The sequence below is a fragment of the Parus major genome, chromosome Z, assembly GCF_001522545.3.
Source record: "Parus major isolate Abel chromosome Z, Parus_major1.1, whole genome shotgun sequence".
NCBI classification, from domain to species: domain Eukaryota; kingdom Metazoa; phylum Chordata; class Aves; order Passeriformes; family Paridae; genus Parus; species Parus major.
This window is the reverse complement of record NC_031799.1, coordinates 20576936-20593351: the sequence shown is the minus strand read 5'-3', so window position 1 is coordinate 20593351 and position 16416 is coordinate 20576936. Positions and strand designations below refer to the sequence as shown.

Sequence of the window (16416 nt, the reverse complement as noted above, 5' to 3'; positions counted from 1 at the left end):
TACCTTGGGCTGACCTGCTGGGGTGCAGCTCTGCAGAGAAGGACCTGGGGGTCCTGGTGGACAACAAGCTGTCCATGAGCCAGCAGTGTGTCCTGGTGGCCAAGAAGGACAATGGGATCCTGGGGGGCATTAGGAAGAGCATTGCCAGCAGGTCATGGAAGGTGATCCTACCCCTGTACTCATCCCTGGTAAGGCCTCACCTGGAGTGCTGTGCCTGGTTCTGGGCTCCTCAGGACAAAAGAGACTTGGAGCTGCTGAGGTGAGTCCAGTTGAGTGTTGCAAAGATGTTTAGGGAATTGGAACATCTTAGTAGTGAGGAAAGTCTGAGAGATCTGGGCCTTTTTATCATTGAGATGAAGCAACATAGAGGGGATCTTACCAATGTATACAAATACCCTATGGGCAAGTGTCAGGAGGACGGGGCCAGACTCTTTTCTGTGGTGCCCAATAACAAAACAAGAGGCAATGAGCATAAACTGAAACACAAGAATTTCCACCTGAATATGATGAAGAACTTCTTTACTGTGAGGGTGATAGAATACAGGAACAGATTGCTCAGAGAGGCTGGGAAGTCTTCTTCCCTAGAAATACTCAAAGCCTGCCTGGATGCAATCCTGTGTCACTTGCTTTAGGTGAATCTGCTTTAGAAGGGGATTAGAACAGATGATCTTCGGAGATCCTTTCCAATCCCAGCCATTCTGTGACTCTATGATACCTCAGTATCTTAAAAATATAAACCCAAAAAGCTCACACTTCCCTGAGAATATCAGGTTTAGTTTTAACTAGATTTTACTTTAATTCCAGAACACGTGTAAAGTTGGCTTTGACTTCTGTTTGAAATATTTCTCTCATGAAGTTAATAAGGTCTTTCTGTACTTAAGACCATAAATCTGATTCAAGCTTTCTGTTTCCCATCAGATAAAGGAGAACTTGAAGGTTTTGTGATTGGTCTTTGTTTCAGCATGACACTCATTCTGGTTTTTGCACCTCTCACTTGTTCTCTGATGATTAAAAGGTAAGAACATAATATTGGCTGGAGTTGTTAGCAGCACTCTTGTTTTGCTTAGTTCTGGCTTCATAGCACTGGGCTTTTATTGTCATAAAGGCAACACAACTCAGAAAACACACAGCACAAAAGTCACCACACTAATTTCACAGTGAGAGCAATTACAAGCCACTATAAACTGATTAAAATGGAAAAACAAGTTTGTAAAAAAGTTGTACAACTTAGCTTTTGATTCCTTCATTTGACTACCTCCTGTCACAAACGTGCCTAGAAAGAGATGGGACCATTTCTCACATTGGGAAGTATGTTATAGATATATAAATAAAGCATGTATTTGATTATTTTTATCAAAGATGTTTCTTGCAAACCCATTTGCATATTAAATGTATAAAGTATGCATATATGCACATAATAATAAGAAGAAATACATGAATGAGTGGGAACAACAGAAGATAACAAAGATGCCTGTAAGATCTGGCAGCGGTCCTCTTATTTTAGGGGAAATTGTTTCCTGCAGTAATAAAGTACACATAATAATCTGAGGTACAATATCAGCAACACAGACTATGACTAAAAGGCTTGCACAGTAATGTGTTCTAAAATTAATTTTCTGGCAAGCTTAATTGTATACAACCACTCATGTTAGTATTTGGTGTCCTAGAACACCACCCTCCCTTTTTCTCCTCTTCACAAAGCACCGGTCTCAGAAGCTGAAAGCAGAGCTGCTAAAGGACAGATGGCACAACCTGTGGCTTGAAAGCCACACAACATAACATAGCCTGCTTTAGTTTAAACTCCTGTCCTTGCCACTGGGAAACAGACTCCACATGAAGCCTCCTGTGCTCTCACCCTTTCAGATTGTATTTTAAGTTGCATCATGTCTGATACAGCAGTTTTGACAGGAACTTCTGAGACCTATATGGAAGTTTTGACCTAGAGCAAACTTCATTGTGTTCAATATAAGAACACATCACACTTCATTGTCTGGGCCCAATAGGAAAGAATAGGAAAAAAAACCAAGACACATAACAACCAGGCAGCACACGGGAGCCCTGTGTAGCACTACAAAATAGCGCTTAAGTTTTCATATTTGTTGTAATTTTGAACACTTTGAACTGAGATGAAGGGTCCCAGTGATGCCCTTGTCTCAATTCCCTTCTTGATTTGTAAGAAAGGACTCACCAGCCAGCCAACCACCCATCTTCACAGGATCAGCAAGAGATCCAGTAGTATTACAGCCACAGACCTTACCTCCAACCACAGCCTAGAAAGAGGCAAAGTACCATAAAACTAATGAAGTCTAGATTTAATTTCAAAGCTGGAAAATACTGAAGCCAACACTTAAGCAGAGTGATAGACTACTTAAACTCTCAGTCTCTCTTATAGTTTTGTTGAGGCTTTTTTTATGGAGGTGAGATATTGTATATAATAGATCCCAGAATAAGTCAAACTCAAAACAATCAGGAAGGAGCAGGAGTTGTGTTGATCAAAGATTCATCCAGACTACCCGTGCCATTGTGCATGGGCTGAATGCAACAATATCTTGCTCTTCCTTTTCAGGGGAAAGGAAACTTTTAAATCAAAGCCCAGGAGCAAATACTTACGGAAACAAACTCCATCCTGTATGTCCCAAAGGCCTTGAGGAAGATGGAGGTTTTGTGGAAATAACAAATTAGATGTATTGAAACATTATATTAAATGTACAGAAAGACACAACATTGCCAGACTTTCACAGCTTCTTTGTCATTAAACAAAGATGCTAATCATCATTAACTCACCATTTCACTGTAGATTACCGAGATTGGTCTTGCTTTTAATTAGCATTATGATTAAATGTCTCTGTAGAAACCTTTTCTGATGATTACAAAAATGTTAATATCTTATGTATGACCAGCAATTAATTTAAATGCATAGGAAATTTCAGTCATTTAACCTGATAAATGTAAGATACTTTTTTACAGGCTGAAAATATCATACTGGCCCAGTGTACCAAGCCCAAGAAACAGCAGTGCACTCCAAGATATGGCAAGTACTCTTATTGATGGCATGAAAAAATACACAGGGGAGATCTTTGATTAATCATGATGCTAGTTATCTGTTCTTTCACACTTCACTGTAGTAAATGTCTAATATCAACAGCTTGGAAGCCAGGGTAATATTGAAAATATAGAATGGGAGGTGGTTGTTATTCAGGCATAGGCTGTATATACTTTTAAATTTAATAAAGGTCTCAGACTTTTTCTGCGTACAATGTAGAACATTTTTAAAGGCGTGGTTCTTAAAAGAGCAAATCAAAGCTGAATGGGGTAGATGGAGACTAAAGAGAGAAATTCAGTTTTTATATGCAGTCAGTTTTAACCAACTCAAACTGATTATTAAGTACAATTTATCAAAAATATAAAGTAGTGAACTGTGGCCTAATTCCAGAGACATATTATGACAGAGGCCACGTAACATGGTGTTTTCTGAAGTCAGCTCCTGACTGCTCAGTCCCTGCATGCCTTTTAAGCAATCCAGGGGCTCTGACTGGCAGCTGGAAGCTGTCGGAGGAGCACCCAACAGGCACCAGCATTCAGCAGCATGCCCATGTCTTGGCCACATCTTTCCCATATGTTTTGGCAAGTATATGTAAATTTCAGCACTAAAGAAGCAGGGAAATCAGCTGTTAGGAAAAAATACAGCTACTAGCTGTACTAGAAGCAGCTGCTGGAGACCACATTATCCACTTTTGCCTATTAGTGGATTTATTTGTATCTTTGCCTTTATGCCTTCCCCCTTTTAATAAGATTTCTGCTGCAGTTTTGGTGACATCTGATACTAAAAGTCCTCATTTTAGAACACCTAAGTTTATCTCTTAAGTCTCAGATCACCTATGATTGTGTTTTTGTAGCAGGAGTTAGTACTGCTTTCCTTGATAAAGTATGGATTTTCGTATTACAGGTCAGGACTTCCTCTCCTGCTTTCTTCCTTTCTTCCACCTAAATATAGATAAAGAAGGTATGAGATCAGAGCTGTCATCAGGTAGTCATTTTGCAATGAAGGATTGCAAGTGAAATACACTGAGACTGCATGCAACAGAAAGGATGAGTAGGTTTTATGAACCACGGTGCCATTTTGACATAAAATGCTTGAAAGCAAAATATATTAATTTAAAATGCCTTTAGCTTTTCCTGCAGAGGAAATGCAACTGCCAAAGGAAATGAAGTCTGTATTAACCATGCCTGGTAGAGTATAATATAATGTTGATAACATGTCAGACACAGAAATACCAGATACCAGATAACGGTTTGGGAGAAAGCAGAAAAAGCACTATGTCAAGAGAAGTACAATAAACAGCTTACCAGATATATTGTCTAGAAGTAATTTGGTATTCTGAACAATTAATGAACTGTGGAGAAAGGTATTCCCCAAACAGGCATGGCAAGACAGAGGCACGGAGCAAATTTTGCCATATTCTGTACATTTATAAGGTTTCTAGCTGTTCCAAGATTGAGCTGCACCAGTTTATTTGAGCAACTTAGCAACTCTTGACAAAAACACAAAAATAATCCCAAAAGGCAGCAAGAGATCTTGTTGTCCAGACAGGGGATTATTTAACAAAATACAAGTCAATGATATGTCCCATGGCACAGAGCAGCAGGAAGAACTGGAGACACTCTCATTTATAGAGACCAGGAAAATGAACAATGGAGAACTAAAATGTCGGTCAGTCACCTAAATCAGTCCCTGTTCTTCACATAAAGGCAAGGTTCTTCGAAGATCCTTCTTCTTCTTCACATATTGCCTCTCTCATACAGAATCATAGATAGCATTGCTGTGCAGTTTAGAAAAGACCTCAAGTCCATAACCATTAACCACCACCACTGTGTTCACTGCTAATCCATGTCCCCAGGTGACACACGTAGACTTTTTCCAAACACTTTCAGGGGTGGTGAATCCATCACATCCCTGCACAGCCTGACCACCCTTTTAGAGAAGAAATGCTTCCTAATATCCAGCCTAAACCTTTCCTGGTGCAACTTGAGGCCATTTCCTCTCATCTTGTCACTTGTTACCTAGGCAAAGAGACCTAGCCTCACCTGGCTACAGCATCCTTTCAGGCAGCTGTGGGGAGTGATAAGTCTCTCCTGAGCCTCCTTTTCTCCAGGATAAATAACCCCAGCTCCCTCAACTGCTCCTCACAGGACTTGTGCTCCAGACCCTTCCACAGCTCTGTTTCCCTTCTCTGGACTCTCTCCAGCACCTCAGTGTCTTTCCTGCAGTCAGGGCCCAGAACTGGACACAGCACTCCAGGTGTGGCCTCACCAGTGCCCAGGACAGGGGGACAATCCCTGCCCTGCTCCTGCTGGCCACACTATTGCTGAGCCAGGCCAGGATGCCATTGGCCTTCTTGGCCACCTGGGCACAGCCTGGCTCATGTTCAGCTGCTGTCACCAGCACTCCCAGGTCCTTTCCAGCCACTCTGCCCCAGCCTGTGGAGCTGCCTGGGGTTGTTGTGACCCAAGGGCAGGACCCAGCACTGGGCCTTGTTGAACCTCACACCATTGGCCTCAGCCCATGATCCAGCCTGTCCAGATCCCTCTGCAGAGCCCTCCTGCCCTCCTGCAGATCTGCACTCCCACACAGCTTGGTGTCACCTGCAAACTGACTGAGAGTGCACCCCATGAGATCATCAGTGAAGATGTTAAACAGTACTGAGCTGTGGGGAACAACACCTGTGAGCAGCCATCAGCTGGATGTAACTCCACTCACCACCACCCTCTGGGCCTGGCCATCCAGGCAGTTTTTCCCAGTGAACAGTGCACCTGTCTAAGCCAGGAGCAGCCTGTTTTTCCAGGAGAATTCTGTGGGAAGTAGTACGACAGGCTTTAATGAAGTCCACGTAGACATCAAAACCTATCTTAGATTCAGTAGCTTTGGAATTTGGGCTGCTCTTCATAAAAAAGTATGATAATGAAGGTACAGATCTTTATTCAAAACAAGGCAGAAGTTAACCATGCAGTGATGTCTACTTATCCCATTACAAGAGAAAAATAGAGATATTTTATTTGGTATTGCTGAGACTTCAAAAAACAACATTCTCGTTTCCTGGTCAGATCATAAATTGTAAGAAGAAAGAAAACAAAAAACAATACACACTAACTTATTTCTTGCAAAAATAAAAAAAACAGTGTAAACAATTCCAGAGCAAGTGGGGGCAGGGGGGTGAAGGAAACAAAAAAATCTAATAGCTATATCAGCCTGCCCATAATTTAAAAAACATTACGGCAAATATGGTCAAACACGGGACAATCTAGGTGGACAATACGGGAACGTGGTGTTACCAACTATTCTCCATTTAACCATCCAAAATTTGCAAAAACTTGTTAACCAGGTATGCTCAGATCACAACACCGTGTGAAGTTTAATAACAAACTGTTCATAGAAGCTGACAGCTTAATCTTGTCTGGCTGCTGTTCAAGTTCCTGCCTTTTTGTAGTGATATATTTGCTAAATATTTTAAAAGCTGTGTTCTCAGAACAGCACATTTTTATCACCACTTTTGGTCCCAAGTAAACATAAAAGCAAGAAAAACTTTGATTAAATACTATGGGACTGGAGATGGTCCTTTAAATTACAGAATTCAGTATTTTTATTCATATTTCTATAACCAAAGATGAGATAAAATTAATTAGCATATTATTATTTTTCCTTGCTTTGTCTCACAGACTGATTGGAAACCTGTTTCAAGGTCACTGCTTCAGGCACTGTCAGACAATGATACCACCAGCCTTTTTGTCATAGAGCATGAGCCAAAGGCTCCTCTGATGCTAGACCTCCTCACAGATGGTGGAGAAGACAGCAAGCATGACATTTGCCAGTCAGGAAAACCCAGCAATAACACAGACATGAGCCCAAGGACTGAAGAAATCCCTTCAGAAGCAGTTACAAGTGAAGAAGACACCATTTCCATTGAAGTACCATTCTTGAGTGACTATGCCAGCATGGAGTTTAGTCAGAAAGCCCTGATGAGCCTGGCTGTGAGCATGCCTGAAAGAACTGCTCATCCTCGTCTGGAAATGGAACTAAGCAGTAAGCCAGCACAAACTGTGCATGAAGTTTTGTTTTCTTCCCAGGACTACCTTAAACAAAGCCAGGTGGTACTTTTGCCATCTGGACCAAATTTCATGGGACAAGCCAATTAAATCTGAAGCATCTTCACTATTTTCCTTACCATGAAATCAAGTTCTAAATCTTTAATACTTCAGTGGAGCCACTGGGACCATATGGGAGAGTGAGCTTGTGACAATAGTTATCTCCACTATGGTAAGTTTCCTTGGTGAAGTAGACTGATAATATGATTAGATTAGCTATTTCACCACAGTCATTCAGTGGAAAGTCCCACCATCTTCACACAGGCAAGACTTTCAGGGACTTATATGAAAAATCTTTCAGTAAAGTACCTCTTGCTTGGTATTTTTTTCCCAGGGTACTCAGGAGCCATTCAAGGCTTCTGTACTCACTATGACCAGTTTCAGGTTTCTGATTTTCAAATCTCATAAGTTCTTCAGCAAAAAAAATTCCAGCAAAGTATCTACCACTCCAAAGAAGCTCTCCAGTTCGTCAAAGCTGGCTGAAGAAATCAGTGCATATCTTTCAAACTAGGAATGGAAAGTTTGTTTATTGATCTACATAAAACACCATAAATGCTTTACATTCTAGAACTTTACAACTTTAGCCATTGTAGCTAAATAGTGCTAAGTGAAGATGATAATAAGTTTCATTAACAGTTTTGGAGTCATTACTTGCATTAAATTAAGGCTATTTCCTCCTACAATTACCTACACATTCAGAAAAAACCATCCATAGTTGGTGATGATGTGTAGGTGCAGATATGTTTTCACATTGCAATGACAATAACTGTTGGACAGACTTCAGGAGCTGAACAGATATTTCAAGCCATACCTCCAAAGACTGCATGGAATAGGAGCCACTGGAATACAGGAGAAAAAAGGTCTTCCTCAATATGCTTTCTATGCAACTCCATCAGGTATCTCCACAATGCAAGGAGTCTGAACCATTTTCTGGCTTACAAGAGTTACTCAGTCATGAACTTTGCAGGCATTAATGATCTGCACTTATTGTAGAGGACCCAATTTATTTTTGTTGTCTCAAGTTGAAGGAGTAGTTTATTAAAATTGCTTTGTGGAGAAAGAAAGTGATCACCTGTATTGTAAGCACCAGAGAATCCACAGATGGACATTTTTTAAATGTCTCATTAAAAGAGAAGGTGAAGGATGACTGGCATGCACACAAATATTTCCACCCATATTAAGCAGTATGAATTATAGAATAGCCACGGTTGCAAAAACTCAGATATTCCATATCCCCATTTCATTGATTTAATGAGAATGCATAACAAAACCCAGTTTGTTCATTTTCCTTATTTATATTCAGTCTCTCTTTAGCTACATCTCTCTATATCTCTTAAGACTGCCAGGAACAAACCTGTATTTCACTGTGGGTTATGCACTGTTTTGTTTCTTAGCATTTAAAATTAATTTCTCTTCCACAAAGCAATGTGCACTCGTGGCTGTTAAATCTCATAATTTAAACAAGGGGTAAGAGAAGCACTCCGTAGAATTCACACAAGTTTGGGCAGTCTTTTATATATCTTTCTTCTTTCTTTGAACTTTAATCTGGTGGCTTTGCCTGATTTGAATTTAAGAGAATGCAAATGATCCTGCTATTGGAGCTATTGGAGCTATTGGAGCTATTGGAGCTATTGGAGCTATTGGAGTGGAGATATTTTTATTTGTAATATCTAGTAGTGGTGTTGAAATGCTGTTCCAGACAATGAAGTCCTGAAATGTAATCTTTATCAAGTAGCCATAATTTGTCCATTTCCAGAATATAAGAGTTATCAATGCTCCTTATTTACAGCATTTATTTCATTTCTGGTCGAAGAAACTTATTTTCCTGGTGCAGTTTGTACCTGCAATAGCTTTACTCATTCCTTTAAACACTGAATTCCTCTTTTCTTACTCTGCAGCTACCAAACCAATACGTATTACGCATAAAGTATGTGTAAGTAGGTAGAACGAAACCAAAGGCTTGCAAGCAGTTTTAGTATATGAAACAGCCTTGATACATGAATCTTAACACATAGCTTGGGCTTTTAACCTGGTGATTATCAACTCCACTGTACTAGCCATTGTATGACATCTTGCTAAAGAAAATTCACATAGCAGAACAGGAGAATTGTACTAGAAGCACCCATGGATATTAAATAGAAGGTATAGATGTATTCTACTTTCAGTTATAAAGCTCACAATATTGATCTCATTAAAGCAATATTTGCACAATGTCTGTAAACAGTACATTTGGGAGAATAAGAGATACATGAAAAATCTTGCTGTGGAGATTAGATATTAATTAAGAACTCCTCCCATCGTGTTGTATCCTTTGACAGCAAAGAAAGAACATTTTATATGGAGAGAAATAGAAGAGTACATTTGCTAAATAGTTTCATGCAGCCAAAAAGGAAGTTTAGTTGGAATAATGTACTTTGGGACACAGGATTAGGAGATATACATACCATGCTCAGGTCTTCAGGTTAGGGGAAAATAGATTTCTCTGAGTTTGGTTTTTTTTTTTTTTGGTTGGCTCTTCTGTGGAGATTTTTAGCTCAGTTAGAAGGGTCCTACAACAATCGTCTAGTTGCATTCCCTGACCTCTTCAGGCAGTTTAAGAAAATGTGTGCATATACTGGTGTATTGTGACTGCAGCAGCTTTCCTATATGGATAAACATGTGAGATAGTTCATTCCATGTGCAATAGTACTGTTCAAGTGGTTTGTGTAGTGCTCTTAGTTTCAATATATGTTATGTTAAGTGAAATTGCAGATACAAAAGCTCAGGACCACAAAAAAAGTGGTTTATAATTTTTTTTTTTCTTTTTTTTCACAGTCAGCATAGCTCTGGATGACCACTGTCAGCATTAGTGAGAATTTAGACATGGTAAAAGCTTAGATAACTGTAGACCTGCAGGCACATCAGCATAGTGATTTATAGCATGGGATATAATACTGCAAGGTTACAGAACTTCGGCATTCCATATTTACAGAGAAAGGAAAGTAATACTCAGTCTCTAATATAGTAAGTTAGGTTAGTACACATGTATTTTTCTGGTATCCAGAGTAGATGTTTTTTTCTTGCATGGACATGAAGGTTTTTTAATATTATTTTTATTTTTTGTTATATTTTTTATTTAGTGCTTGAAGTCAGACTACAGTGCAGTAGCTAGCTCTCAAAATTAACACTATGTCAGAGGCAAAACAAGCAAGTTCTCACTCTGGAACAGGAGATTGCAGCAACCATAGAATTGTAGAGATTTATTATGTATTAGTTAATAAATGAATAATAATATCTACCAAATATCTAAGAATTGCCTCATAATGTAAACCTCTGAGGTACTGTGACAACCCTTAAAGCTACTTTTATGGCACAATAGTATCTCCACTCAAGCAGAGTTGTCTGGAAAGCAGAGAACACAGGGGCATCCTATCAACCCAAATCAGCTGCAGTTATTGCTACAAAAATTGTCAAATAATGAAGCATTCATGAAAGACCTCTAGTTACAGAAGATAATCTTGACTGTGTGTCACAGGCTCTTGGTTTGCTTGTTTCTCTCTCTCAGTGTCACTGTGTGTCTGCTGCCTGAATGATGTTAAATGTGTTCTGGTACAATGTTGATGAAATTTGTATCAACCTGGGTAATAAAACCTGTGACAGCTTACACCACTCACTTCTGAGCACTGTTTATAGAAGACTGCTAAGACAAATCACTCCATGCCAGTGGTGTTGGGATGGGAATAATCTTATCCTCATACCTATTTAATTCTACAGCAGAAGCACCATTTTGACAAGAAAACTGAAATAAACCTGCTGTGCTAGAAATGGTCATTCCCATTACCCATCCTCAGAGACCCCTCCAGTGCTTCACAGAAAAGCAGGATCACTGAGGTTGGAAAAGACCTTCAGGACTGAGTCCAACAGCACACCTAAGACTGCCAAGCCCACCACTAGACTATATCCTTAAGTGCCTCCTCAGATGGTGACTTAATCAGTTCCCTGGGTAGTGTGTTCCAAGGCTTCACAACTCTTCTTGTGAAGAAATGTTCCTAAATATTCAATCTAAACCTCCCCTGGTGCAACTTGGGGTCATATCCTCTCATCCTGTCTCTTCTTACCTGTGAGAATATACTGACCCTCATCTCACTGTAGCATCCTCTCAGGCAGTTGTAGAGAGTGATTAGATCCCTTTCCTGAGCCTCCTTCTCTCCAGGCTAAACATCCTCATCTTCCTCAGCTACCTCTTGTAGGACCTATGCTCTAACTTCCTTCCACAAAGCCTTCCTCAGGCAAACTGGGCTTATTACTTTACAGAATACCCATGAAGGAAGCAATCTGGATTTGTTGAAGTGGTAGACACAGGAAGGACAAAGAAAAGTCCTGAAGAATGTCAGGCAAAGCTACAGCCAGCACTGAGAGAGAAACAGATTAAATGGGTTCGGGTCCTTACTGGAGACACTGGGGCCTAGGCAAGCTGGAGAGTAGTAAACATGTTATTTTACATGAAAAATTACAGGCTGCAGCCAGTTTTTCATTGATTGCTAGCACAGAAGTGGATAACAGAACAATAAAGCTCTTACAGGTATTCTCTGGCCTTTCCCAAACAGTAATTTGGGGCCAGGCCCAGAGAGTGGTGCTGAATGCTGCTGCACCCAGCTGGGGATCAGTCACCAGTGGTGTCCCTCAGGGGTCTGTGCTGGGGCCAGTCCTGTTTAGTGTCTTTTCCAGTGATCTGGATGAGGGGACTGAGTCTGCCACAGCAAACTAGCAGATGACACCAAGTTGGGTGTGAGTGATCAACAACCTGGAAGGTAGAAGGGCTCTGCAGAGGGATCTGGGCAGGCTGGATAGATGGGCCGAGTCCAACAATATGAGGTTTAACAAGACCAAGTGCCAGGTCCTGCACTTTGGCCACAGCAATCCCCTGCAGTGCTACAGGCTGGGGACAGAGTGGCTGGACAGCTGCCAGGCAGAAAGGGACCTGGGGGTGCTGGTGACAGCAGCTGAACATGAGCCAGGCTGTGCCCAGGTGGCCAAGAAGGCCAATGCCATCCTGGCCTGGCTCAGCAATGGTGTGGCCAGCAGGAGCAGGGCAGGGATTGTCCCCCTGTCCTGGGCACTGGTGAGGCCACACCTCAAATCCCATGTCCCGTTCTGTGCCACTCAGTTTATAGGGAGGATGTTGAGGTGCTGGACCATCAAGTCCAGTGAGGGGCAGCAAGGCTGGTGAAGGGTCTGGAGCACAAGTCCTGTGAGGAGCAGTTGAGGGAGCTGGGGTTATTTATCCTGGAGAAAAGGAGGCTCAGGAGAGACCTTATCACTCCCTGATCACTTCCAGCTGCCTGAAAGGATGCTGTAGCCAGTTGAGGGTTGGTCTTTTCTCCTGGAAAACCACTGACAGAACAAAAGGACACAGCCCTAAGCTGTGCCAGAGGATAATTAGGCAACTAGAAAAGAATTCTTCATAGAAAGAGAAATTGGGCCCTGCAATGGGCTGTCAAGGGAGATGGTGAGTTGAGATCCCTCAAGGTGTTTAAAAAAAGGCTGGATGTGACAATCAGTGCCATGGTTTATTTCATACGGTGGTGTTAGGTCATAGGTTGGATTTGATCTCCAAGGTCTTTTTCAACCTACTTCTGTGTTTCTCTAATTGCTACTGTTAAACTTCGCTGGTAGTGGTTCAAGCCAAGGTACTCAGCAATCAGCAAACATTTCCTTTCTTCTGAGTTGTAATTAAATAACCATTCTAGCATTCATTTCATGCATATAGCTACTGGGTATCACCAGAATCAGGATCCGTGAGACACAATAATACCCTTTTGGCATTACAGCTTTTTTTTTACAACATTACATTTGGTTGCATTTTCAGTATCTGGTGGTTTAGTAGGTTACACAGTCAACTTGGCCACTGTGACTTCTGTGTGTTATTTTCAAGAGCTACCTGCTCACTTTTGGAAAGAAAGCTACATGTGTTTCTGCAACTTAATTATCACAGCTGTGTCAAAGAAGCTGTAATTGCCGATGCCCACACAACATACACAGATGAGCTATTTATCTAGGTAAAGACTTTTCAACACAACACAGGTCAGAACCTTACAGTTTAAAAAGGAATAGCATTTAGTCACATTGAAATTCTAACTAGTTATGCTGGGTCATACGAATGTTCTTCAAATGCTGTAAAGTATTTATGAAAAAGATAAAAATTACAGTGGATGCACTGGCTCAATGAAAATGAACATTACTATTAAGGATCCCACTATGAAAAAGAATACAAATATTTCCATTAATAACTAAGAGATTTTGCGGATGTCGAGAAAATCCCTAGCTCCAAAACCAGTTATACTAGTAAAGTAGCATGTGCTCCTATTCACTTTATTTCAATGTTCATTCACCTTCATCAGAAGACCCTATGGATTTCACAAAAATAAGTAAGAAAAGCAGAAGTGTGGTAGCATACTTGAATTCACCTTATATAGTCTGTACCTCCATTGGAATGCTTAAGGAGCGTGCAGTTCCAAAAGGGGTTGTGTATGTACTCATAAATCCATTATACAATTGCTTTGAAGCCATTTGCTCTAAGAACATTCCTTACTCTGATATTTTTTAAGCATCAGAGTTTTTCCTCTCTGTTTCCATATTTGTCTATTTACAGCTGCAGGGTTGCAGAGAACTTTTTAAAGTCCTCAATCCACCAAGTATTTTACTGATAAATAGTCAGCCTGTTTTGTTTGTAGTACTCTATGTGACTCATTTTCTGCTCTCCAGACCTGATGAAAGGACCTGATTCTAGGACACAGAGAAATAGCACTGGAGACCTATTCACAAGCACAAAAGAACATATTTTTCAACTTCTAAGGACAGTTACGTTTTGGATTTGTTTGTTGTTTGTTTTGGGTTTTTCGGGTTTTTTTTTATAATATTGGTTGGTTATTTGAAAGCCCCAAGGGGCAAAAAGGATGGATGCAAAGAACAAAAGATGCAAGACACACTGGTTATTTCTCTTCACATCCCTACACATGCATTGTCTATCCGTCCAGCAGCCCAATATGTCTTGTAAATGCAACCAGCTGTGCTGCTCAGGTGGCCCAGATTTGCACACTGGCATCATGGTACTCTGCTAATGCCATGCTACAGAATCCAACTTTACAGTTCCCTTTCCTTTTCTTCACTGGCAAAACTCATTGCAATCATAAACTGCACTGCAGCACACCACAGAGCTCTGATTTACTTCATTTTCTCCTCACTTAGATTAAATAAAAGCACCTTCCTGCTGTCAGGCATTCTAATTTACCTTCCTCCCTCCAAAAGAAATAGTTCAAACAACTACATTCCAACAATTAATAAGTGTTAAAGACAAACCTCCAACATACATCAGCTTTAGTCCCCGAGTGCTGGTCCAAGGCACCAGATAATGAACTGAGCATAATATAGAAGTCAAAACAAATGTATTTCAGATACGACTGAAAAGGCCCTGCCACCTGTACATGGAGTATCTCCTGTTAAATGTGTACGTAGGTACATCACTTTTCAGTGGATTTCAGCAGATTACTACTGAATTAGAGTACAAAATTAGCAGTGATAGAGTACTAAAAATAGTGGTGCTTTGCAGTAGTCTTGCAACAAATCCTGTAGCACACTCAGTGTCTAAATATGCAGTATTTAAAACACTACCTGAAATCTTACTGTGATAGCTCAGGAAGGGGTGCTCCTGCACTGAGTTTTACACTGCAGGGCAGCATAGCCCAGTTTCCAGAAGATGCACTCCCTACATCAGCTGTCACATGCTTTCTGACATCCCAGGACTAATTCCGGCTTAAAATAATTTGTTTCTCCACCGTAATTCCCTCAACAATCCTCCAGGGGCTTGGAGTTTTCTTGCAAACCTCCTTTCTTGGGTCACACAACTAGCCTGTGTTTTCAGCAATAAGGGTAACACCTTAAAAATAATGTACTGCTACAGCAAACCAAAGACTGTGATCTGGAAGTTTTTGTTAAGTGATACATAGAACCATATTTAAAGAGGATTTCCGGTTTGATTCAAAGTATCATACTGGAAAAGGTGTCTTTTTAAAGCAGCACAGCACAAAAGCAAGAACATCATGAGCTTTCTGAAAAGCTTGGGTTAAAGGTTATAAATTCAGAGTAATAAAGCTAAGTTTCTGTACAAGCACTAAATCAGAATCCTGCCTAAGCATCCATCTAACAGCAAGGCCTCATTGCAAATTACTTTCGTTCCTCTAACACTGCAACTTCTACAGTCATTAATTCTTCATGATTTACATATCTGGTCTTCCAATCTGAGGTCTCTTAAGATACCTCAATGCATAGCTCACAATATACAAGTTCACACCTTCACAATACAAAAGGGAATGTGGAGACTGAGCTATAAACTCTACCCGCCCTGCTCCCCAAAGCCAAAACTCCTCCTCCACCCAAACATTGTCACAGCTTCCAAGCAGCAGCAAGTTTACATGGTATGAATAATCATATCCAGAGATGTTTGATCACTAATAGTAGGCATTTTATATCTCTAAGGTCTGCTTACAAGTCAGAAGGTGAATCAACAGTGGTACCAGCAGGCTTGGACAGTTAATCCTCACCTCTCTATATCAGGAGACAGATATGAAATGAAGCTTGACTGCTTTTACGTAGCTCTTGAAAACTATGATCTGGAAGCTGACACAGCTTCTAAAATAATAATTCTTGCCTTTACGGTCTTGATAGATCTCTAGCTGTCTCTCTTGATAAAGAGCATAAAAGCAAAACTTGCTAATCTTACATAGAGAAGATGACAGAAGCCATGAAACATGATCACTTCAAAAGGGATATACTACTCTCCATTTGCAGTTATATAAGCTGCTGTTGGAATAGTTACAGATCTGACAGAAGAAAGTTTTTTTAAAAGCAGTAGGATTTATTATCACCTACTGAATTACAACAAGTCTTACAACTATAAATTTCCCAAGGTAAAAATGATCAAAAGGAATCTGATTTACTAGAATTAATTAACTTATGCAATACTTGGCTACCACTTTTTACCTAGCCATGACAGCACCACAAATGCCTATTTCTAATGCATTTAGTGCAATGCAATGCAGGTCTAACACTTCCTTCCATCAAAAGATTCTGAAGTATACTTCCAGTTAATTAATTCAGCATTGACACACTTTGGTTGAACAGAGTAGAGTACTCCAAGTTCTGATATAAAATTAGAAGAGTGAAGAACAGTGTTACAGTGACTTCCTGTGTGTCCCACATTACCTGAGAAACAGCCCTACAAAGCAGCCTCCAGCTCCC

At 40.4% G+C, this 16416-nt stretch overlaps 1 protein-coding gene across 1 annotated transcript in view; it reads left to right on the top strand.

Annotated features, from left to right (window-relative positions):
• Nucleotides 1–10792, top strand: part of LOC107198390 (interleukin-31 receptor subunit alpha-like) — a 33788-nt gene extending 22996 nt beyond the window's left edge. Inside the window, exons 14-16 of the mRNA XM_015615393.1 lie at nt 919–1015; nt 2968–3031; nt 6715–10792. Of these exons, the coding sequence (XP_015470879.1) occupies nt 919–1015; nt 2968–3031; nt 6715–7191 (638 nt within the window). The 3' untranslated portion in view covers nt 7192–10792. The remainder of the gene's footprint in view (nt 1–918; nt 1016–2967; nt 3032–6714) is intronic.
• Nucleotides 10793–16416: the final 5624 nt, after the last annotated feature.